We start from the raw sequence: 26,266 nt of genomic DNA on the forward strand, positions 1-26,266 counted from the left end.
TGTACTTTACATCCCCATGGCTATTCTATAACTACATATTTGTACTTCTTCACCCCCCCTAACTTTCACCTATTCTCTCCCATACTCCTCCCTTTTGGCAACCATTTGGTAACTAACTTCTTTTCTCTTGCTGCTTTTAAGAGACTTTATTTTTAAGTTTCAGCCTTTTAATTATCGTGTGTCTTGGAGTAAGCTTCTTTTCATCCATCATAATTGGGACTCTGTGTGCTTTGTGGACTTGAATGTCTATTTCCTTCACTAAATTAAGAAAGTTTTCTTTCACTCTTTTTTCAGATACATTTCCAATTTCTTGCTTTTTTTTTTCCTTCCAGCACCATTATGATGCAAATGTTGGACCTTTTGAAGTTGTCCCAGAGGCTGCTTATCCTAGTCTCATTTTTTTTAAATATTTTTTTCTTCTCATTCTGATTGGGTTTTGTTTTTTTTTCTTCCTTATGTTCCCAATCATTTATTTGATTCTCTGCTTCATCCACTCTACTGTTGTTTTCCTATACATTGTTTTTATTATTGTTTTTATTTCAATTAGTGCATCCTTTGTTTCTGACTGGGTCTTTTCATGCTGCTGAGGTCCTCACTGAGTTCCTTGAGCATCCTTATAAGCAGTGTTTTGAACTCTCCGTCTGATAGATTGCTTATCTCCATTTCATTTAGCTCTTTTTCTGGAATTTTGATCTGTTCTTTCATTTGGGCCATGTTTCTTTGTCTCCTCATTTTGGCAGCCTCCCTGTGTTTATATGTATTAAGTAGAACTGCTTTGACTCTGTGTCTTGGTAGTGTGGCCTAATATAGTACATGTCCTGTAGGGTCCAGTGGCACAGCCTCCCCTATCACCCAATGTGGGTGTTTGAGGTATGTCCTTCATGTGAGCCGAGTACACCCTCCTCTTACAGTTGAGCCTTGGTTGCTATTGGCAGGTCAATGGGAGGTATTTACTCAGACCAGTCAGCTGCAAGAACTGGTTGTAATTACTGACCACCAACCTCCACCATCTGTGAATGAACTGTACAGGAGCTGAGTGGTGGTGCTGTGATGTGGTCTCTGGCGGTCCCTGGAGTTTCCTGGCTAATGCAGGCCAAGGTCAGCCCCACCTGTTTTTTGTGTGGGGCACCCTGCCTGAGCTGTAAAGCAATCTGAGATGGCTGCTGCCTGTGCTGGGCTTGGAGATTCCCCAGGCACAGCCAAACTGTGAGTCTAATCTGGCTTCCACTGGGCTCACTGAAGCCAGCTGTTGCTTGTTTGTTAGGATTTAGGAGCTAAGACCAGTCATTCTTATGGAAAGGCAGCTTGGGTGGCGCTATATGTTGGATGAGGCAGAACCTTTGGGGATCCCAATGTGAGTCAAACAGTGTTAAGCAGTTGACGAAGTCTCAGATATGGCATCAGCTTACTGGCTCCATGTGGGGGAGGGTTTAGCAAAGGGACAATGGCCTCTGCTTGCCTTGATGTCAGACACTTCAGTTTCTCCCTGTATACCACAGTGCCTTTCCGGCTACTATGCCCATGCTGGAACTCAGAGGGACTGAGTACATGAGTCTGGGTGTGGGTTCTTCAAGAGGAACTGGTTGGGGCTCTAGCAGTTTCTTCCACTGACTCAATCCCTGCTAGTTTTTGCAGCCAGAAGCTGTAGGGTCTTGTCTTCCTGACATTGGAATCTTGGGCTGGGGTACCTGGTGTAGGTCTGGGACCCTTCACTCCCAAGATAGCCCTCCTGAATTTTTATCCATGTGGGTGTTGGACCAATCCGTTCTGTGTCTGTACCCCTCCTACCAGTCTGGATGGATGTCATTTCTTAAATTCCATAGTTGTCAGACTTCCATTCAGCTCGATGTCTGATGTTCCTGAGTGATGGTTATTCTATATTTTAGTTGTATTTTGATGTGATTGAGCAAAGAGGTGAGCCATGTTTGCCTATGCCACCATCTTGACCAGAAGTCTGTTTTGGTCCTGTTTCTTTGTCTTCCCATTTTTTGTTCGCTTCTTTGTATTGTCCATTTTAGTTGTTAAACTAATCAGCCATTAAACCAATCAGTTGTTAAATTAATCAAGCTATAATCAGCTGCATGGCTTAGGCTCCACAGGATGGGGCAGAGTAATTCCTGCAGGTAGGGCTCTTGCTTCCCCTCAGGCTAATGCCATCTGCAGGGGAGTGCTCTGCCTGAGAAAGATGGCTCCTGCAGTATGAGGAATGACTCAGCACAGGGATCCTAGTGGCTGTTCTTTCAATTCTCTCTGCAGAGTCACCATCCCCAGACTCTCCTCAGTCATCGCTAGTCTACTGTGCCCTCCCTCTGCTGGAGCCCAGGATAAGAGGGTGCAAATGGAATTTTGTGCATTGACCCTTTAAGAGGCTCTCTGAGTCTCCAGCAATCTCTCCCTGACATAGGGAAACCCTGCTGCTTTTCACAGCTGGATGTTATCTGGGTTCCTTTCCAACTCTGGTGCTGTAGGCTGGGAGCCCAGTTTGGGGTTAAACCTTCACACTTCACAGGGGAACCCCACTGGTTGCTGAAATATTCCTCCTCATCTTCAGCTGCTGCCTGTGGGATCCCAGCCAGTCCTCTTGCACCTCCTTTGCAGTCTCTACAAGTCCCATTGTTGTGAAGTGGTTTATTCTGTCTGTCTATGGTTATAAGGCTTTCTCCAGCTAGTGTTCAGTTGGTTATTCAGAATGCTTTGTCTACAATTTAGTTGTCATTCCAGACTGGTCCTGTGAGGAGGTTAGTGTAGCTTCTACTTTCTCCTCTGCCGTCCTGGATCGCTAGACTAATCCCTGAATTTAGAAAATGCAACGCAGACTGTCATATTTCAAAATTTGAAAACAAAACACCAACTTTTATGATTAAAACAGCACAGTGATTATCAGGGATCTTCTTGAAAGAAAACAGTTACCTCCTCTGTGTTATTTCAAACAAGATACAACAGCTCAATTAGCAACCTTAGAGATTTGGCCAAAAATATTTAATACATAAGACATCTGACCAAGAGAGGTTAAATGTATTAAATGTAAGCTTTTTATAAAGCCAGTGATGTCTCCAAGTTGTTAAAAGATCTAGAGTGTCTGTGGTCCTTGTCATCTTTTTTTCTGATAGTCTGACATTGTCTTCATATATAAGGCAGCTCCTGATTGTCCATGCTAGCAAATGAGAGAACAGCTATGGAAAACATAAATCTTATGATAAAAAGTTTTATTTTATAATAAAATCAAGTTTTCCACTGAATTTTTTATGAATTTTGCAAAATGAGGCTTTGATCCATGTGCACAAGTGAAATGTTCCTTGTGCAATAAAATATAATATTTCTGCTCACCTTCTTTTTTCTTTTTTAAAGATGAAGAGTATCATTGTTTTCAACTTGAATCAAATCTGTCTTTGGTAAGAGTCTATGTCGATCAACATTACCTACTAATATGAGAGCTCTGGAATTCATTTCCCCTATATCATATTAAAGCATTTTCAAGCTCATTTTGTATCTATATTTACTTGGTTAATGAGTCATAGCTTTTTCAGGATGAACTCCTATTCTACAAAGCAGACAATGAGACACATACTCAATTGAAACACACATTAGATTGTGTTCTTATACTTGCAGCTTACATGGCAAAGCTAACACCAAATAAAAATAATCTGCAAAAGCAGGTAAATATATCTGCAAATAATTGAGGGTTGACTGTAAGCCCAATCCAACCTTTCTAATTTTTTTTAAAACCATCAGTGGTGATTTGCGGTGTCCATCTATCTTGATGAACGTTGTGGTGGAGATCTTTCAAAATACATGAAGTCCTGAAATTGGAAAAAGAATTTATATATACATAAATATGTATATGGAGAGAGAATTATATTTATATAAACAAATAATTTGACATAGTGCATAAATATTGCCATTTATAATTTATCTGGCAATCCTCCACACCAGTTAAAAGTAAATAAATCTAATAAATCTTTATAAGGAGGACCTAATCTAATAAATCTCTATAAGGAAGACCTAGTAATTATAAACTTAAAACTGTTGGAAGCCAATATATTTTCCACTTGGGATACTAATTAACTAAACTTTTATTGTTAAAACACAGATAAACTTGATAAGCAATATTAAATATGTTAAAAATACCAATTGCAATATGTTAATTAGGTTCATAGAGTAAGTATTATCAAGTTTATTTCTATGCTTTACTTATTATTATTACCCACTAATTACTAAGAAATGCAGCAAGGGAATTACAACTAATAAGTATAACATGGTATAACACCAATAGTGCATTGACAGTAAGGTAGAAGGAAAGGATATCAGCTTTAGAGTTATTTAATTTCATTAAAAAGTCACAGGGCAGGCCTTTTTTAAAATCCTCAACTGAGAATGTATTTTTTATTGATTTTGAAGAGAGAGGAAGAGAGAGAGAGAGAGAGAGAGAAACATCGATGAGAGAGAAACATCGATTGCTTCCTGTACATGTCCTGACCAGGAGTGAACCCACAATCTAGGCATGTGCCTGGACTGGGAATGAAACCCACAAACAGTTGGTGTATGGGATGATGCTCCCACCAACTGAGCCACCCAGCCAGGGTAGGACAGGCATTTTTAAGTAGTAAGAATAATCAGTGACATGCATTGTTGACAATACACCCATTTGATGCCTAGTATCTTCTACTCTCCTTCCCCTTCATTCATATGATATTGAATAGTTAATATTTATAAACTGAAATTATAAGTGTTTTTATCTCTATTTGATAGATGGGGAGACTGAAGCTGGTGTTAAACACTTTATAAAACATGTAACTAGTAAGTGGTAGAGACAGAAGTTGGTCTAGTTTCAAAGCTATTGCCTTTCTACCATGTTGCTTTTCATTAGAAAGAATAAATCTCTCAAGATAACTAAAAAGGAAAAGGCTTACAATGAGGAAGCAAGCTCCAAAAATCATGGCTTTCATCTTCACATCCAGGTCTAATGGGAAGCGAATGTCAAAGTGGTCAGCATCGCCCATGGCTGACATCAAACCATTCCACTTCCTAATAATACTGCCGATGTTGGAGACACCATCCAGGGATGTGACCTAGAAAGATAAGAATCTGACTGTATGATGGCCAAAAAATGTTATAATACATGTTTTATTCTTCTATTTTAGAGGCAGCTTCACTGACCACAAACACAGTGCAGGAAATGAATATATTAGAATATAATTTCAAATAGGAAACTATGGCCAGGAAGGTCTTAGTGCCTTGCAGCTGGCCAATAACTGAGTTGGAATCTTATATCTTACACTTCTCAGGCCAGTGTTCTTTCTTAGTTCTTAGATGAGTTGGGAGGTATGATTTGAACTGGTTCTGAATTTTTTCTCCCTATAGCAAAGGGTGGGAATCAAGGATTGGAAGGGAATTTCTTCCAATCTAGGGAAACAACTGAGCAAAAGCAATGAGGCACAGTTTTGTGCACTTCACAAACTCCTTATAATCACTCAAGCTTTTGTGTGCCAAATAAATCAACCTTGTCTTCTTAAATTATGCCAGGATCCTGAAGGACATCAGCTTCTACTTATATACTGACTTCTGGTGATCAGAATGACCCTATACACAGAATGATTTTGCCCCTGCAATTTGGCTTATCTATATTTTCTATCTCTCTACATGGTCTTTTAAAAAATAAGAAATGCTTGATGACTTGGTGATGTAAAATGAGAACTAAGAAAAGTTTATTGGGGGTCATGGGAACTACTGGAAAGAGTAGTTTAGATGATGAGCTTGCTGAATTGCAAGGTGTTCAGAAAGGACTCTGAGAGGCTCAGGAAATATTTCTAGTAATCTCCTTTGTCAGAGTCATATGATTACCCATTGAGATAAAAGCAAAGCAAAAAGATTTTTCTTTTCCTGAGAAAATGTTATAAGCCTATTGACTTTTATTCATGTTATCAGTGTTATCCTATTTCTTGAGGACACAGACTTCTGTCCTGCAAAGAAGCTATGTGCACAGCCTTGGGGGTGCCTCCGTGTTCTGTGAGATGGAGGGCACTTTCCACCACTCAGGACCTATTGTCTGAACCTGGAAATCTTTGATAAAAAATGGTTAATTAAATACAACCAAGAATAAAATACATAGATTATGACAGGCTATTTACTCTCAGAATTAATGTTCTAATGGTTTCTCTTAGCTTTACCAAACACTAAAATCACAAAAATAGAGTTCACATTTTGGAAAACATTAAGCAATCCACTAACAATAATTTGAAAATCATATAAAGTCAACCAGCTAACTCTTCATACTACTCTATTCATTCACATGAAAAATCATCTAAAACCAAATCAATCTGAGGTCTGTTAGTTCACGTAGAAAAAAGATGTGGAGATATTATCATTACATTCGTTTACCTCAAACACAGAATCCGAACCACAGCCATAGGTGGAGCACGGCCCACGTATGCGCAACACAGTTTCCTTCTTCTCGTTCTGGACGCTGTACACCGCCCGGCACAGGTTCCAGTGGTCCAGAACAAAGCCGAGGGTGACGCCGGGAGGACACTGCACCTCCAGCTGCCAATGAGGCATGACAGAGGGGAGGATGTTACATAGGTATGTGTGCACATACACTCAACCGAGATGTGTCCTCAATCCATTTGGGGTCGGGGGGAATTGTTACTGGGAAAGAGTCTTCTATTTTACCCGGGTTATTTCTTAGCTTTGTATTTTAGTGAACAGCCTTGAGAGATGAGGTTATATGCCCCTTTAGGACAAAGTTTCTACTTATTTATCATATAATGGCCAGCTCTCTGGGCTTAGTGTTCCACAGCTGTATATGGGAGCTCTTCTGAGTCAACCCCATAGAACATGGAGACAAGGGGACCTACAAAAACAGGCTGATGCTCGTGCCACTCTCTGTGCTGTAAGGAAGATCACTGTGTCTTATGTCTTCTGGCACAACTCACAAAACAATCAAACCTCACTTCTTAGATTTAAATCTCAGACATGACATTTAGAATAGAAAACAAAACCAAAAAGAAGTATTCTGAAAACTGTACATTGGGAAAACAACCGAATTTGTTATGGGTATAAAAAGCTGTTTTTAAAAGAGTTTTAAAAATACTGTCCAATACTCCCTTTCAGCTAATTACCTTTGCAATATTCCTTTGGGAAGAACTAAGACATTCATATTTAATAATAACAAAAGAGTCACAAAATTAAATTATTTGGTAAAAGACCAAACTAAGAGCTCTACTGATGATTTTCTTGGTGTCAGATATACTTTCCTAAGAATTTTGAGTCCCCTGTGTCTCATTATGGGGCAAGACTACACAGCTTCGTGGACTGTCAAATGAAGATATTATTGTTCATATATATACAATCACACACATATACAAACACATAAATTTGATAGCTTTCTAGGACAGAGATTTCATATAAGTTTAGGCCTGGGGTAGAAAAAAACCCCTGCATACAAATAAATTAGGGTTAAAAGAATCCATATAATTCAGTCATAAAAAGGAATAAACTATTAATACATGCCACAACTTGTATGAATCTCAAGGTAAATTATATTGTGGAAAAAAAAACAGTCTTGAAAGGTTCCATACTATATGATTCTGTGATTCTGTTTCTTAAATGACAGCTGCAGATCGGATTAGTGGTTGCTAGGGGTTAGGGATGAAGAGAGGGAGGGAGGGAGGTGTAGTTATGAAAGAGATTTTTGTGGTAATAAAACTGGTATTTGAATTATGGTGGTGGATATAGGAATCTACATGGCTGATAAAGCTGCACAGAACTAAACACACACACACATGCACATGAACATAGGTCAAACTGGAGAACTCAGAAAAAACCTAGATAATGTTGTGGGACAAAATCCCATATATTGGACTAAGGCTGTAATACTGATTTGCTCTATCCTGCCCTGGGTAACTGTGGTCTTAGAAGGTTGTTGGGAACTGCCCTGCCTGGTTTCAGAAGCTCTAACCCCGCTATGGCTAAGGCTGAGTGAGCAACCTTCGGACCATAAGCCACTAAGGAGACAAAGCTTATCTCCCTGGCAGGAGCACCGCTTCTGCTCCTTTTACTTCACCCTGCCTGGCCCCCAATGCTTGATAAGTTAGCTAATGACAAGTAAGGTTCCTCAAGGGAGAGATGACCTAAGACAGGCATGATCATGGGGAGGCCCGGGGAAGGACTTGGGGGGCTATAGCAAAAGGGGGTGATAGACCCTTGCCCCTCAGCTTTGACATAGCCTGAGTCCTCATTCGGTCTGTGAGAAGTCTCCTAATCTCTTGGCTGCCTTACTTCCCCTGCTTGACTTAAGCCTAAAACAATGACAGAGGGTGGTGCAGCCCTGGTCTGGAAAGGGTGGGTTCCCCAGGGTGATCAGGCCTAAGAATGAATACATAAAATCCTGTGAAACCTGCTTTGCTAAGAATGCTCTTAATTAAATGATAAAGGTCAGAGCAGAAAATGAGTTTGTTTCCCAAAGTTTTGTAGCCCTTTAGCTAACAGACCCTAACTCAGAACAGGCCCTCGGAGTTCTTTGTATCTTATCTATTATTTGATCCTTTCTGCCTGACAATGATTAATGAGCTTGTATTCCTGTGCAAAATGAACCCAATAAAAGCCCACTGAGGGAAAGGCTCTTGGCCCTTCTCCTTTGAGAGATTGGCTACCTTTCCTCCCCAAGCAGATCATGTCTTGGTAGAATTATTCTCATCTGTGGCAGCTGGGGGGGCCCTGTGGGTGGAGCCCCCCCACAGAAGGTGGCACTTATAGGCTTTGATTCCCAAGGCCCAACTCGTGAATACAGAAAAAATGCTTACTAAACAAAAGCATCAAGGATAAGAGATGGAAATTCACCTCAAATATAAGAATACATGCACGCACACACACACACACAGGACAAGGATGCTAAAGGAAAAAGATATTTGACAATAATAACTAATATCCATTTAACTCTATACTATTTTCCAAGCACTGTGCTAAATAGTTGACATTTACTTACTACTTAATCCTCAAGACAATTATCCATGAGATAGGTGCTATTAATATCTCCATTTTACAGGTGAATAAATCAAGGCACAGAAAGGGTTGAATAAATTATTACAATAAATGCTGTAGTTAACATTTAATATTTAAATATTCCTGTAATCAAGAAGGCATTGTTCTGCACAGTGTCCAACAGTGAGGCCCAAAAAGGTTAAAAATAAATTGTCCAACTTTAAATAAGTGGCATATCTGAAATTCAAATTCTCTTGGGTCCCTCTCTAAACCTACTTTTCCTTTCTTTTTTTTTTTAAAGACTTAATTTATTATTTTTAGAAACCGGGGACAGGAGGGAGAAATAGAGCGAGAGAAACATCAGTCGGTTGCCTCTCACACATGCCCCAACCAAGGACCTGGTCTGCAACCCAGGCATGTTCCCTGACTGGGAATCAAACCAATGACCCTTTGGTGTGCAGGCCTGCACTCAATCCACTGAGGCATAACAGTCAGGACCTTGCTTTTCTTTTTCCTTCAGCAAAACACTTTCCTAGAGCTACACAGGTCACAGAACAGTAACTGAACTATAACTCAGAGCGTCTGTTTTCCAGTTTCAGCACTGCCACCTCTCAGGTGTAACACCATTCACAGGTATTCCATCTTTCTGAGACACCCTTTCTTTACCTATAGCCAAGGTTTGTGTTGTGATGGGCAGTGTAAAGTTATTTAAAGTCTTTTCTAATTCTAAAAGCCTATGTCTACCTTAGCATATTTTATCTAAGGATACATTGGTACACTTAGATTAATGCTTGTGACTCCTAAGTGATAGGTAAATTTCTAATTCAGTAGACACAATTCATAGAATTGTGGTCACTGATGAAATACTTTTGCTTGATCCACTCATTAGCACCTAAGAGCATAAACCCACAGGAAAAAGCCCTTTGTAATTTAATTTTCCTTTAGGGAAACAATGAGGCTTCCTCCCTCCTTAATATCTTGTTGCTTTTTGATGCGCAGAACCAGTGAAAACCCTCTCCTGTGTAGCTTTGGAAGGAGCACAACCATATGTGAGGAGTTGGATCAGGAAGAGACAATGATTAGACTTCCATCCTCTGACCTCTTGCCTGGTGGAGGGACAACAGAAGCAACAGCAGGTGCATCTGAAAGGCCTCTGCATTGTCATGATTTCTCGGCCCGTGAAGTCCATGACCCGGAGGATGAAGGGCCTCAGTGTCCGATAAGCATTCCTGGAAAAGTCGTCTGTATCTTCAATTACAACGTAAACCATCTGGCCCAGGTTGTTTTTAATATCATATTTATTATTAGTTTCCAATCTCGTCATCACTACAAGATAAAATGAGGAAACCATCTTAAATTAGAAGTAGTTGAAGTGGGCCTCAAAAAGGGGAATAAGAGGTACAAACCTCCAGTTATTAAAAACAAAAAAAGTCACAGAACTGTAAAGTACACAGAGAGGAAATAGTCAATAATATTGTAGTAACTTTGTATGGTGACAGAAGGTTACTAGACTTATTCTAGTGATCACATCATAAGGAATATAAATGTTGAATCACTATGTTGTACAGTTAAAACTAATATATTGTATGTTAATTATACTTTAATAAAAAATAAAATATAAGTTCTTTTAGGGGCTTAAAGCAAAATAGCTTTTATAAAATTTCACATAAAATATATATGATTGATTAGAATAGAATATTAAAATAATTTGTATGCTGTATAAGTATTTATATAATTAAAAAAATTTAAAACAGAGTTCATTTACACTGAACTTTTTAAAAGTTCAGTGTAAAATGGTTTTAAAAACTTTCACATAAAATCAAAGATTGAAACAATACTCCTAGAGTATTTGAATTCAGAAAACAATTACAGAAACATATAAATGAAATTATATATGAAACCATAAATTAATCACCTCATAAAATATGCTGAGATGATTAGGGTCAATATTAACTGCAAGTAAGACAACAAACCCAGAAAAGTCAAAGGCCCTATGTGGCCAAAGGAATGTGTAGATCTGGTACAGTGAGGGTCAGTAATCTTGCGAGAATGAACTGAAAACAGACATTATATGAGTGTATTGTGATTTCTTCCTACTTCCAAAAAAAGGGAACTGGGCTAGATCTCAGCAGGTTTCCAGTTCTGCCACTGATTAGCTGACTTTGGTGCCCTCAACTAAGTAACTTAGAACTTTGGCTCCTTCTTTTTGTCATTCATGAAAGTTAACATGGAAGAGCTGGGTAGGTAAAGGGTAGGGCAATTGTCTACATAAAATGTAAATCTTGTTCAAGTCTAAGAGCTTATGTGTGACATATAAATAGATAAAAGTATACAAAATATTTCTCTTTATTACTTTCCCAAATCACTAAAACCTGATCAGTAGAAGTAAGGAACTAGGAATTGGACAATACAAATTTCTACCTGGTTCAAATGCTGAAAAACACTACTGAATTATACATACTTTCCATAGGCTCAAAATGCTGAAGAACATGTATGTTGTCCAACTGTTGGGAGAGAACAAAGCAATTAGGAAAGATAGAAATATCAGAATTAAATTAAATCAGCACTAGAAAAGAAACTGATGAGATAGGTATTAAAATTTATCAATCAATACCAAAATATCTTTTTGAAACTGAACAGAATAAAACATGTTTGACCCCATGGAATCAGCCTATATGCACCTGATCATGTGGTTACTGGAGCTGTTGAGAGAAAAGACACTTTTCTCCGGTTCCACTGTAAAAGACTAAAACTTTGGTCTAAAATATCAGAAAATTACCCCCCACCACAGTAACAGCATCTAGAAGCAGCTGGGTTGACACAGGTTGTCCCTAGCTCAGTCCCTACTCACTGGTCTCTCTGACATGTCACCCACAGACTGGAGGTGCTCAGGAAGTTCAGGACAGTTTAACAAGGACCCGCCATAAAGAAAGCAATTGTCTCAGTGGCTTCAGGAGAGCTAATCAGCCAGGTAGATTCTACTGCACACAGGAGTTGTCCAATTTTATATCATTTTCCAGGCACTTCTGAGAGATTAATATGCAGATTTTTCATTCACCTGAGCTACTAAACACCAAGACCTTCCCCAGGTATGCACACTTCAGTAACAGGAGGGTCTCACAGGGTAGAAGAATTCGACATGGATTAAGACAAAGGAGGGGAAACTCCGGAGTGGGATCCCTTCAAAAAAGAGACTGGAAATACCATTCAATAAACCTCAAACTTAACTCTACCTAGGACTTACTCTAAAGAAAGGCAGTTTAATAGGCCTGTATCTCTTCAACTTCCTTGAAAAAGAGAGAAAAAAACCTCCTTAAGGACAGACTGATCATATGTGTATAAGTTTAGATAATATAGATCATTAGATTATTCCTGATCCCTGAGTCCAGAATACTGCTGACACACCATATTTCACAAAATACTTATTGAATATATTACATAATGAGAAATACATGAATGTGGTGATAAATAAAATTTAAAATAACTAGACATGAATGTTTTAGGGTTTGACTGATGATAGGAGAGTACAGGAATATATAATCTTTCATTCAAAATGTTTTTATTACATAAAAACACCATCAGGTGAGGGGTCTAAACATGTATGCACATATATCCTTTACAAAATATCAAAAGTGGCCACTAAGGTGTGTTATAGCCCCTTAATAAAATCTAGAATGTTAAAACCTAGAATTAAGAAGTGAAAATATTTACCACATGGTAAAAGCATTCACTGCTGAGCAAGGTTTTCTAAGGACACCATGCCCATTAATGTGGAAGAAGTTTGCCCAGTAAGATACCAAGGCTATTAAAGAACAGCTCTCTAACAAACCGGTGGAGTCACTGGCCAAGCCAATATTCTAGAAATAATATAACCCTGCTACTTTAGATACTATAGTCATGATAGCCCTGGTGGAGATTCAGCTGCCTGCACAAGCAATGGCAAAAAGGCTAGGATAAAGAAAATGGTGAAGATGATGGGCTCTATGTCTTCTGCTCACATACACGGTGTGTTAACTATAACATGACACAGCTATCATCTATTGGTTGAGCCCTGTGTCCCAAAAATACTGGGCACGTTACAAACCTTATTCAAGTTATAGAGTAAGGAGGGAGTAGAACTAGAATTAAAAACTAGGCTTGTCTGGCTCCAAACCTGTTTTGTTTTTCACTTTTTTAAACTCAAAACATTCCTGAAAGGAAAAACAGAATTCATGAAATATGTTAACTTAACTTTGATCAGAGTAATTAAAAAAAGAGAAACTTTTAAAATATTTAAATGAACAATATTTAAGTTATACATTTACAAAAGAGAAATGACTCCAAATCTTGAATTTCCAAAGACAATTTCAGTTATTTATCATTGAGTATAAAAAAGACTCTAAACTTGATTAACTTTTAAAAATTTTATAAGCTTTTAAAATGATATAAGGGTTTACTCTAATATTTTACCCGAATGACTGGTTTTGCATTTTGTCATTATTTTGGTCAAAACAACGATTTCATAAAAATTTTGGTTCATGTAAAATCCAAATTTTCCTGATCCAACTGTACTGGCTTGCAAGTATCAAATAGTGTAATGTTGTTCCAATGGTTTTCAATACACAAGATTAACTGAGTCTCTATCATTGCATAAAATTGAAAAGAAAAACTTAACCAACTTCAAGGAATGTTTGGTTGACTATACGGGAAGACATGTATTGAATTGGCAAGTCCCTTACTTATAATGTATTTCAACACTTTTTTTTTTTAAAGTGAAACATGATTCAGTAGTTTCTAAGGGATTTTCTATACTAGTGTTTTCTCACTTTCATTGAGTAATCTTTTTGACTTTTGATATGGATTTTGGGAAATACACATTTTGGTACACCAACTTGGTATATTGCTCATTTCTAACCTGGATGTCCTGGTAGCTCCAGAATGTCTGTGTAAGTGGAAATTATGGAGTTGCTGGACTATGTGAAGGGGTACTCAGGAACTGGGCCTGAAGCAATACCTCTGTTAGGTCCCCTATTTTTATATGCATTGCATGTTTTTGGGAATGACAGGCTGGATGATGAAAACTATGGATGATGAGAAAAGGCTATGGGCTAAGACATAGTAATTCACTCACCATCCACTGTTCTGTTTTTTTTTATGTTGCTTTTCTTCATGTTAACTCTACTTCCAAGCAAATGGCTTCCTGATTAGCATCTTTGGTAGTTTTTCTTATACTCATTTCCTATCTTTTAAACTGCTTTCAACAGGACATCATGAGTGTCTTAAAATTCAACATGTATCCTTTACAAAAACCAAACTCATCCCACCACAAACATGCCTATACTCTTTGGCCTCCTTTCACATTTCTAAAATTCACACCATCACTCTTAGAGTCTCACAAACCAGATTATCTACCATCACTGACCCATCCTTTTATCCACAGCCTTTATCAGTTCAGCCTTTTGTCTCTTGTTGGATCCCCAGTCATACTTCATTAGGTAATATAAATTGGATTTGTGTGAAGTACCTGGGTTAAGTATTCCAGGCCAGGAGGGCAGTCAGGTATTGGAGCTGACCCTGGCATCCATGTTATTGGAGCAGATTGATATGACACCGGATATTTTCCAGGCTGGTATTGGATAGGGTAGGTGCCACCAGTTGGCTGGCCATAGGGGAAGGTACTGGGCTGCTGTAGACTATAATATCTCACAGGGAAGCCTCCTGGGTAGCCTACAGGTGGAGGGACAGCTGCTCCAGGGGGTCCTGTGTTAAAAACAAATGAAAGTGTTATATGTTATTAAAACTGTGATACATTGGAAGTTACTCCCATTTCAGAAGTATAGAAATAAGGTTTGAAATATGAAGTAACATGTTAAATCGTCTACACATTAGGTTTGTTCCTCTTTTGAAGAATATACGTACCTACTTCATTAGGTTGTAGTGGCATTAGCACAAGGCTAGTACATAAGCACCACAAATTTCTGTTAAAGGTAACGAACATAGTAAGGTCTACTTAACTTTAAAGGGGTGCTTTTAATGACAGCTATCTAATTCCCAAAAATTTTCATCACTCATACCCATTTGCAGTCATTCTCCATTGCCTGCCCTGTTCCTCAGTCCATGGAAACAACTGTCTCTACAGACTTGCCTAATCTAGATATTTCAAATAAATGAAACCATATAACATGTAGCCTTTGTGTCTGGTTTCTTTCACTTAGCATGATTTTTTAAGGTTCATCCATGTTGTAGTATCCCTTTTTTCTTTCTTTTACCTTACTCTTTTTTATATGCAATTAATTTTGGATTTATTGTAATGCTTTTGGAGGGGTTATTGAGATATAATTTACAAATAGTAAAGTCACCTTTTTTTGATGTACAGTTGATTTTTCACAAACTTACAGTCATGAAACTGCCTCGACAATCAAGACACAGAACATCTACCACATTCCAAGTTTCCTTCAAGCCCCTTTGTAGGTCATTCCTTGTTTTTTACAAATTTTTGTAGCATTCCTTTTTAAGGGCAACTAATAACCCATTGCATGGATACACAACATTTTATGTATCTATTAATCAACTGATGGACATTTGGATTGTTTCTACTTTCTGGCTATTATAAATAACACTGCAGCGAACTGGTGTACCAGTTTATTTGTAGCTAAATATTGGAACTGAAAAACGGTAACTTGATGTTCAACTTTTTCAGGAATTGCTGAACTATTTTCCAAAGTAGCTTCACCATTTTGCACTCCCACCAAAAGTGTATGAGGATTTTAATTTCTCTATATCCTCACCAATGCTTCTTATTGTCTTTTACTGTAATGATTTTACTGAGTGTGACGTGGTATCTTATTGAGGTTTTGATTTTCATTTTCCTGATGACTAATGATGTTGAGCATTGTTTCATGTACTTATTAGACACCTGTATGTCTTCTCTGGAGAAATGTCTATTCAAATCCTTAGCCCACTTTAAAATGGCATCATTTGCTTTTATTGTTGCATTGTAAGTACTGTTATATATTTAGGACAAAAATCTCTTACCAGATAAGTAGTTTATAAAATATTTTCCCATTCTGTTGACTGTCTTTTCTCTTTCTTAATAATATTCTTTCAAACACAAAATTTTAAAATTTTTATGAAATTCATTTTATTTATATTTCGTTAATTGTGCTTTAGGTATCATATCTAAGAAATCATTGCTTAATCCAAAGTCATGAGTACTTATACCTATATTTTATTCTAAAAGTTCTATAGTTATCATTCTTACATGTCAATCTTAGACCCATTTTTAGGGTTTTTTTTTATATACACTGTGATATAGAGGTACAAATTCATTCTTTTGTGTATTGATAATCAGTTATCTCAGTACTATTTGCTGAAAAAGACTGTTCTTTCCCCAAGAAATTAATTTGGCACCTTTGTTGAAAATGAGCTGGTCATAGATGTGTTGGTTTGTTTTTGGACTTTCAGTTCTACTTGATTGGTCTACATGATGGTCTTTCTGCCAGTACAGTATGGTCTTGACTCCTGTAGCTTTGTAGTAAGTTTGGAAATTGGAAAGTGTGAGTCCTCCAAATTTGTTCTTCCCCCCAAAGATTGGTTGGGCTGTTCTGAGTGCTTTGTATTTCCATATACGTTTGAAGATCAGCTTGCTAATTTCTTCAAAACAGCCTACTGGGAAATTGCTAAGAATTGTGTTGAAACTGTAGATCAATTTGTGGAGTATTGTCATTTCATAAAATTTACTTTTCAAGTCTATGAACATGAGATATCTTTCCATCTATTTGTCTTCTTTAATTTCATTCAATAATAGTTTGTTTTCAGTGTACAAATCTTACACTTCTCTTATTACACTTATTCTAAGTATTTTATTCCTTTTTAATTTTATTATATGTAGAATTGTACAATTACTTTCTTTTGGCTTGTTCATCACTCTTGCATGGGTATACCATTGGCATTTTGTATATTTATCTTGTACCTTACTACACCACTGACTCATTTATTAGTGCTATGTGTGTATGTGTATGTGTATTTCTTAGGATTTTATATATACAATATCATCTCATCTGCAAATAGAGATGGTTTTGCTTCTGTTTTTCCAATCTGCAAGACTTTTATTTCTTTCTCTTGCCTAATTACCCTAGCTAGAACCTCTAGTACAATGTTGAATGGTAGTGGCATAAGAAGACATCCTGTATTATTCTTGATTTTAGGGAGAATGCATTCAGCTTTTATTAAGCAGTGTCAGCTGTGGGTTTTTCTTAGCTGTCATTTACCAGGTTTGAGAAGTTTCTTCTCAATCCTAACTTGTTTAATGTTTTTATTATGTAGGATGTTTTGTTTGGTCAAACACTTTTTCTCTATCCATTAATATGATTATGTGGTTTTTGTCCTATTGACTAATAATACAGTGTATATATCAACTAATTTTCTTTCTTACATTAAATTTATTGGGGATAACAAAGGTCAATCTCATTATATAAGTTTCAGGTGTACAACTTTCAGGTATACATCACCTGTATATTCCATTGTGTGCTCCCTGCCCAAAGGCTGGTCTCCTCCTGGAACCATATATGCAATCCTCATTAACCTCTTCATCCTTCCCATACCCTCCATCTTCTCTTGTAACTGCCAGAACTTTGTCTGTGTCTATGTATCTGTTTTATTTGGTCATTTGTTGCTTTTTGTTTCATATTTCACATATGAGTGAAATCATGGTTCTTCCCTTCTTCTGTCTGCCTTATTTCACTTATATAAGTTAAATTTCATGTGCCAAACCAACCTTACGTTCTTGGGATAAACCCCACTTGGTCATGGTATTTAGCCCTTATTATATGTTGGTGCATTTAGTTTGCTAGTATTTTGGTGAACATTTTTACAACTGCATTTTAAAAGGGATATTGGTCTGTATTTTTCATTTCTTATGGTATCTGTCTGATTTTGCTAACTTGCTTCATAGAATGAGTGGGAAAGTGTTCACTATTCTCCCATTTTTTGGGGAAGAGTTTGCAAAGGATTAGTATTGAAATCTTCATTCAGCATTTAGTAGAAGTCACCAAGGAAGCCATCTGGACCTTGGCTTTACTTTGTCAGAAAGTCTAAGTTACTGATTAAATCTCTTTACTTGTTACATGTCTATCAGGTTTTCCAATTCCTCCTGAGTCAGTTTCAGTTTGTGTTTTTCTAGGAATTTGTCTGTTTCATCTGGGTTTTCTAATTGGTTGGCATATAATTGTTCATAGTATTCCCTTACAATACTCTTTAATTTTTGTGAAACTGTTAGCAATGTTCCTATTTTCACTACTGATTTTAATAATTTGTCTGTTATTTTCTTGGTCGGTTTGGCTTAAGTTTTCTCAATGTTGTTGATCTCTTCAAAGAACCAATTTTTGGTTTTTTTGAGTCTGTCTATTTAGTTCTTTTTTCTATTTCGTTTACTCCTGCTCTAATCTTTAAGATTTTCCTCCTGCTTTTGGGGAGGCTTTGTTTATTTGTAAGGGGGAAAGTCAGATTACTTATTTGAGATTTTCTTATTTATTTATTTATTTATATCCTCACTGAGGACATTTCCATTTCTAGAGAGAGAGGAAGGGAAAGAGAGAAATAGCAGTGTGAGAGACAAACAACAACTGGTCACCTCCTGTATGTACCTGGACTGGGGATCAAACCTGCAACTACTGTAGAATAAAGAGGCCTTGGGAGATTGGGATAAGGTAGCGACTGCTCTTTCACAGAACCCAAAGGAAAGTGTCCTAGACACCATGCAGATGTGGAAGGAACTCCTGTTAGAGGAAGCTATATTGACTACAAGAAAAGAAGAGAAAGGGATAGAAAAAAGAAAAGGAGGGGAGGGGAGGAGAGGGGAGGGGAGGGGAGGGGAGGGGAGGGGAGAAAAAAGAGCCTTGGCAGGTGTAGCACAATGGATTGAGCATGGGCTGAGAAAGGGGTTGCTGGTTTGATTCCCAGTCAGGGCACATGTCTGGGTTGTAGACCAGGTCCCCAGTGGGGGCCACTTGAGAGGCAACCACACATTGATGTTTCTCTTTCTCCCTTCCCCTCTCTCTGAAAACAAATAAATAAAATCTTTAAAAAAAGAAAAGAAAAGAAATTAACACTTTCTGAGCTCTTTTATGTCCCAAGCACTGTTATAACTACTTTACAAGTACTAAATCTTTCCATCATTACATCAACCCTATGTGGGAGTTACTATTATTATTCTTAATTTACAAAGAAGGAAACTGAGGCATAAGGAGGTTAAGTAACTTGTTGAAAGATTAGTAGGTAATATGTGACAGAATCAGAATTAAAACTCAAGCGTTCTGACTGAGAGTCACCATGAACTAACATGATAATGCTCCCTCTCCCTCCAGATCAGAGGCCAGGAAGACAAACATCCAAAATGGGATTCTGTGGAGGGCCCAGAACTGCAGACCGGAAGAGCAACTCTAGCTAGCAGCTATTTTCAGGTCCTTAAATCCTTAGGTTCTGCACACCCTCCCCCTGCCCACAGGATAGCACAGCACAGGAAAAAACAGCTTAGCCAGCAGAAAGTTGGCGTCAAGACAGTAGAGGTGACCAGCATAGAGGCAAAGCAGTGGTCTGGACTCAGCTAATGTTGAGAAACCCAGCCACCACCAGCAAGGGGCATCGCCTAAGAAGCACTTTGGGATGAGAAATAAAACAAAGATGGCAATCTCTGTAAGGCAAGTGGGACAGAGGCTCAGATTCAAGTGATTTAAGCACAAAAGGGAAGAGTGGCATTTGAATCTGACGAAGTCTGGGAAATTTTGGTTACTCATAAAACTTTCACTCATGAAAGTCATGAATTGCAAAACTGTTTTTCCTAATACTCTCTGAGTACAAGAGCATAAAATAAATCAACATTCCTTTACCTAGAAAACATTCCTCACAACCATTTCAAGGACCAGCTGCCGTGCCTGCTGCCAGGAACAGAGAAGTATACAAAGACCTGTCTGTCTTCAAGGACACTCAGTTCCTTGGAGAATATACACATTAATAAGAAAAAGCGAATGGTATCATGAAGTGAGAGAGTGGTGTAATCAGAGGTGCATGCATTGTATGTGATGACATTAGAGAGGAGGGGCACCTAGCTTAGGCACAGCAGGTACCCTAGAGATGAGCGCTGACACTTAGAGCTCACCAGCAACTTCCTGGGGGGCAAAGGTTTTATAGGGAAAAGATGCAAGGAGCAATTGCACAAGGGAGGATCAGCACTGTGTGGGGAATGGCCCTGCGTGGAGGTTTAACTGATGAGGTAGAAAGGAAGGTTGGGAAGAGTGAAAATGATGAAAGATCTATTCTCTGTGACAAGAACTTGAACTTTATGCCAAGAAAATGGTAAGTGGAATGGTTAGCTTTACATTTAGAACCTTTATGGATGAGAAGGTTAGATTAGGCAGGATGGGCTTGCAGAATCCAGATGGAAGGCAAGGAAGTTTGATTGCAATGAAAGGAGCAAAAAGTAGAGAAATAATACCAACGTTTAAGAACAGTATTGTCTTGCTAATAGGTTGAATGTAAGGAAGATTCTCAAGATTCTGACCTGGGTCCCTGTAGACCTCCAAAGTAGAGAAAGAACAGAGGGTGTGTCTTCAGGAGCAAGATGCCCAAGTTTGATTGAGAATCACTAAGTCTGACGTCCAGGGCCATCTGGGGAAGTGTTCTATAGGCACTGGAAATGTAAGTTCAGAGCACAGGAGATTGATATGGAGCTAAGGGATTCACAAGTGGTTAAAGACAAATGAAACCATGGGTATCACAAGGTGACTTGGGAGAATGTGTAGAAGATGGGTGAACAGAAGGGGTGAGAACAGGCAGGGCAGGGAAGGACAAAGGAGCGGACCAAGGAACTCTAGAGAATGCCAGTGTTTATGACAGAGACTAAAGGAAAAAATAATGGTAACTAGAAACAATGTCAAACTAAAGTTTTAAAAAGATCCAAAGTCTTATAAAAAAATGAAAGAAAAAAATTTAAAAATGGAAGAAATAACATGTTTCAGTTGGTCATGAATTTTTAATTTCTTCAAGAATTGTGTTTAAAGGAACCTAAATTGGGTTACAAATCAGATATCATTCCCTACTTTTATAGAACTGTTATTAAAAACAATGTATCTAAACATCATATAAACTATCTGAAGAATACTAATTGTTATACCATTTTAATGAGTTGATTAATTACTGTGATATTAATCTAGTGACTCTAACATAAAAGTATCACATGTAATAAAATTTGATGACCTATAAATCAAGAAGAAAATTACAGTTTAGATTATGGGGCTTTTCAGTATAAAGATTACATTTCTAAAAACAATATATATATATATACAAACTTATATAATCAAATGATTTACATCAAATGATGCATTTTCCAGAGATGTTAAGAGGACTGAGGAAAAAAATATGACATATTACATGTGGGAAACTGGTATTTTAAAACTCTTTTGAGCTTTGAAATTGCCACTAAGTGTTATGTTTCATTCAGCAGGAAAACAAAACAAATCAAAACATGTTTAACTTTGTATAACTGAAGCATCCTTCACTTATTTAAAGAAAGAAGTCTGCCTGGCTGGCGTAGCTCAGTGGATTGAGCGCGGGCTGGGAACCAAAGTGTCCCAGGTTCAATTCCCAGCCAGGGTACATTCCTGGGTTGCAGGCCATAACCCTCAGCAACTGCACATTGATGTTTCACTCTCTCTCTCTGCTCTGCCCCCCCTTCCCTCCCTAAAAATAAATAAATAAAATCTTAAAAAAGAAAGAAAGAAAGAAGTCTGCCCAGCAAAGCTATCATTTAGAATTAAAGAGCAGACAAAGACCTTCCCAGAAAGCAAAAGCTAATGGAGGTTATCACCACCAAACCAGTATCACAAGAAATGTCCAAAGGTCTTCTTCAAGAAGAAGGGGGAAAAAAGGTTAAAAAAAAATGAACAATACCCCTGGCCAGGTAGCTCAGGTGGTTAGAGCATTGTCCAGAGGCACCAAGGTTGTGGGTTTGATGGTCAGGGCGTCTAGAGGAATCAACCAATCAGTGCATAGAAAAGTGGAAGAACAAATCGATGTTTCTCTCTCTTTCTCTCTGTCTTTCTCCCTTCCTCTATCTCTCTCTAAAATCAATTTAAAAATATGAATAATAAAATGGTAATAAATACATATCTTTCAACAATCACTTTAAATGCAAATGCATTAAATGCTTCAATCAAAAGATACATGAAGGGATAACAAAATAAGACCCTTATATATGCTGTTTATAGGAGACTCACTTCAGACTGAAAACCACACACAGACTGAAAGCAAACAGATGAAAAAGATACTTCATAAAAATGGAAACAAGCAAACAAAAGCTTGAGTAGCAATACTTACACCATACAAAATAGACTTTAAAACAAAGGTTATATAACAAGAAACAAAGAAGGAACCAGCAATTCTACTTCTAGATGTGTGTCTGAATAAACCCAAAACACAAAATCAAAAAGACATTTACATCAATTTGTTCATTGCAGCATTATTTATAATAGCCAAGATATGGAAGCAACCTAAGCATCCATCAATAGATGAGTGGGTAAAGAAGTGGTGCATCTATATGATGGAATATGACTTGGCCATAAAAAAGAATGAAATTTTACCATCTGCAACAACATGGATGGACCTAGAGGGTACTATGCTGACCTAGAGGGTATCATGCTGAGTGAAATAAGTCAGACAGAGGAAGACAAATGCCATATGATTTCACTTATATGTGGAATATTAAAAAAAAAAAACCATGAACAAACAAAACAGAAACAGACCCATAGATATAGATAGCATTTTGACAGTTGCCAGCTAGGAGGGGATTTGGGGGGACTGATGAAAAAGGTGATGGGATTAAGAAGCACAAATTGGTAGTTACAGAATAGTCAAGGGACTGTACAGCACAGCATAGGAAATATAGTCAAAAATATTGTCATAACTATGTATGATGTCAGGTGGGTACTAGATTTATCGGGTGATCACTTAGTAAGTTATATAACATCTAATCACTGGGTTGTACACCTGAAATGAATATAATATTGTATGTCAATTATAATTTTAAAAAAACAAAAAATATTTAAAGTAAAAAAAGATGGATAAGTCCTGAGCATGATAAGTATAGTTAATAATGCTTACTGTATACTTGAAACTTGCTAAAAGAGTAGATCTGAGGTGTCCTTACCATAAAAAAATTAAAAGGTTAACTATGTGGGGGGAAAAAAAAAGAAGTCTGTTATGGACCATTGTCCTACCAATATTAGTGTGAGAAACACTGCCTTGTGGGATTTGTGTTTTCTTAATTATTTTTTAATATTAGCATTCTTTTTCATTTCAAGAACTTACATCATTTTTCTCCTTAAACAGACTATGTATAACAAAGGTTTCTTTATTAACTATTATTTTAAACATATTTGGGACAAAATAATTTTGGGGAAGAACATATATCTAGTACTATAAAGTCAATTAAAATTATATAATTGAGTTTAAATAAATTAAAGCCAAATATTTCAAGTATAGTACTTCAAGTTACTTAATATGAATCACAGGGGCATAGTGCCACAAGAAAGTACATAGTTCAGCCACTAGGTGGCGGTAAGAGTAAATTTTTGTTACAATTTCATAACAAAATTTGTTGTATGCTCAGCATCCTATTTTTCAGCTTACATAGACATTTAATTTGAAGGATGTCTTCTCCTTTTAGTTAATTTTTTTATATACAGAAGAATAAACACTTTCCAAGATAACCAGAATATGATAAGTGTTCTGGTTATATGATATTGTTTGGGATTCTTTTTACTTATTGTTGTTCTGATTGGTTGTTTTTCTCTTCCTTAAGTCCAAATCATTGCTCTGATACTCAGCTTTATCCACTCTACTGTTGATTCAAATTGTTCTTTATTTCAATTAGTGTATCCTTCATTTCTGTCTTTTTTATACAGCTGAGGTCCTCACTAAGTTCCTTGAGCATCCTTATAACCAGTGTTTTGAACTCTGCATCTGATAGATTACTTATCTCCATTTTAGTTCTTTTTCTGGAGTTTTTACCTGTTCTTTCATTTGGGCCATGTTTCTTTCTATTCTCACTTTGGAAGCCTCCCTGTGTTTGTTTCTATGTATTAAGCAGAGCTGCTGTAAGTCTCCATCTTGGTAGCATGCCCTAATGTATTAGGTGCTCTATAAGTTCCAGTGGCACAGCCTACCCTATCAACCAAGTGGGTATTCAACGTGTGCCCTTTGTGTGGGCTGAGTAAATCGCCTCTTGTTGCTGAGCCTTGATTACTGTTGGCAGGTCAATGGGAGGGATTTTCCCAGGCCAGTCAGCTATAAGCACTAGCTTTAAGTACTGACTACCAACCTCCATCCTCCATAGAGGGTCAACTGTGCAGGAGCAGGGTGGTGGTGCTCTGACATGGTCTGTAGCTGACCATTGGGTGTGCTGGTCCCTGGGGTTTCCCAGGTGCTGCAGGCCAAGGTCAGCTCTCTCCTGTGTTCTGCCTAGGGCCACCCTGTATGAATAACAAAGCAATCTGCAGATGGCTGCTACTTGTGGTGGCTTTGGAGTTTTCCAGGTGAAACCAGCTGTGAACCTAGGCTGGCTGCTGCTAGTTCTGGGCCTGGGGCCACTTAAAAAGAGGTATGGGGGTGGGGAGCTCAGTGAGGCTGGCTGTTGTTTGAGAGAATTGATGAAGATGTGAAGCATGAGCCAAAACCAGCTTTTCATATGGCCAAGGCAGTTAACAAGTTTCGAGGGGGGGCTATAAATTGAAGAAGGTGTAGCCTAAGGGATTCACCTGGGTGGGGCAAACAGTGCTATCCAGGTTGATGGAGTCTCCAATATGGCAGCAGACTGCTGGCTGTGTGGCTTTGTGGGGGAGGGTTCAGAAGCAGAACATTGGCTTCTGCCTGCCTTTTTACCTGGGAGAAGGCTGTCCCCCAGCTCTCGCCTTGATGCCAGATACTTCAGTTCCTCCCCATATGCCACTGATACCTTTCAAGCTGCTTCCGTAGTGCTGCAGCTCAGAGGGAGTTAATTGAATAAGTCTTTGTGCAGGTTCTTTAAGAGGAACTGCTTGGGATTCCAGAAATTTCTTCCACTGACTCAACTGTCACTGGTTTTTGCAGCCAGAAGTTATGGGACTTATCTTTCTGGCACTGGAGCCCTGGGCTTGGGTCCTGGTGTGGGGCTGGGATCCCTCACTCCCAAGATATCCTTCCCAAAATTTTATGTACACTACATGGGTATGAGACTAGCTTGTTCCATGTCTCCACATCTCTGCTCCTCTTACCAGTCTGGATGAATGTGGTTTCTTTAATTCCGTAGTTGTTGAACTTCCATCCAACTTGATTTCTGACAGTTCTGAGTGATGGTTGTTCTCTATTTTAGTTGTGACTTTGATGTGGTTGTGTGGGGAGGTGAGCAGTGTTTACCTACGTCTCCATCTTGACTGGAAGCCCTAAGACTATGTTCTTAATTGACACTTAGTAATCTACTTGGTGCCTGTGGCCATTAGATATCTGTTGAGCAACTCATTTAATTAATTGTTTTAAAAGCAATCTTCACTGTTAGAATGGTTGTCTGGAGAGAGGAAAGACCCTTTCTGAATATTTAGCCTACCTGGTACAAAATGGGAATTGTAGTCAGGAGGGGCATCAGGCTGTGGATTAGGTGACTTTATTTGATTTTCCATTTCATCAGCAGATTTCTCAGGTGCTGTGGGGACCACACCTTTGGGGAAAGGTAAAGGACAAGATTTATAACAGAAATGATATGATAACAGAATGTACTCATTTTTTTCCTATTGGCATGCACCAATGGGTAAAACTAATATGAAATACAGTCATATTTCATACAAAAACATAATTCATTATGTATATTAAATATCAACCTGTTAATATATATTTGATTAATTTTCTGGCTGAATATAGATTTAAAAATAAAATACAGCATTATACCACTAGGTGATGATCCAAGCAACGAGTTTTTGTGCTAGTAGCTTCAGTGGGCCTGAATCTGACTGCTCCTTACTGAAATCCTTTTCACAGTGTCAAAAACCCTTTCTCCTAATATATACAGTCATACATAGAGTGAATCTGACTTTTTCCTGAATCCATTTTTGGAAATAGCTGCATTTAAAAAAAATTCAAAACATAACACGATAAACACTTAGTAAATTCAAAACAGAGCCTAATGAATACTAAATGTTTGAGAACCAGCGGAGCCACACACAGCCCCATGAGAGGGGGTTGGGTCTGAATCTGCATTGCCAGTGAGTAACACTTGCACCCTGTT

The 26,266-nt window shown here is 37.9% G+C and overlaps 1 protein-coding gene across 2 annotated transcripts in view; it reads right to left on the reverse strand.

Annotated features, from left to right (window-relative positions):
- Positions 1–3,191: 3,191 nt before the first annotated feature.
- PLSCR4 (phospholipid scramblase 4) overlaps positions 3,192–26,266 on the reverse strand; it is a 53,702-nt gene continuing 30,627 nt past the window's right edge. For both annotated transcript variants that reach the window (XM_045851970.1, XM_045851971.1), the window contains 7 exons: positions 25,592–25,702; positions 14,483–14,718; positions 11,441–11,483; positions 10,079–10,305; positions 6,379–6,540; positions 4,911–5,069; positions 3,192–3,800 (listed from right to left, as the gene is read on the reverse strand). In XM_045851970.1, coding sequence (XP_045707926.1) covers positions 3,753–3,800; positions 4,911–5,069; positions 6,379–6,540; positions 10,079–10,305; positions 11,441–11,483; positions 14,483–14,718; positions 25,592–25,702 — 986 coding nt within the window. In that variant the 3' untranslated portion in view covers positions 3,192–3,752. The remainder of the gene's footprint in view (positions 3,801–4,910; positions 5,070–6,378; positions 6,541–10,078; positions 10,306–11,440; positions 11,484–14,482; positions 14,719–25,591; positions 25,703–26,266) is intronic.

This window comes from Phyllostomus hastatus, unplaced genomic scaffold, assembly GCF_019186645.2.
Source record: "Phyllostomus hastatus isolate PE091 unplaced genomic scaffold, TTU_PhHast_1.1 phas_contig_86, whole genome shotgun sequence".
NCBI classification, from domain to species: Eukaryota; Metazoa; Chordata; class Mammalia; order Chiroptera; family Phyllostomidae; genus Phyllostomus; species Phyllostomus hastatus.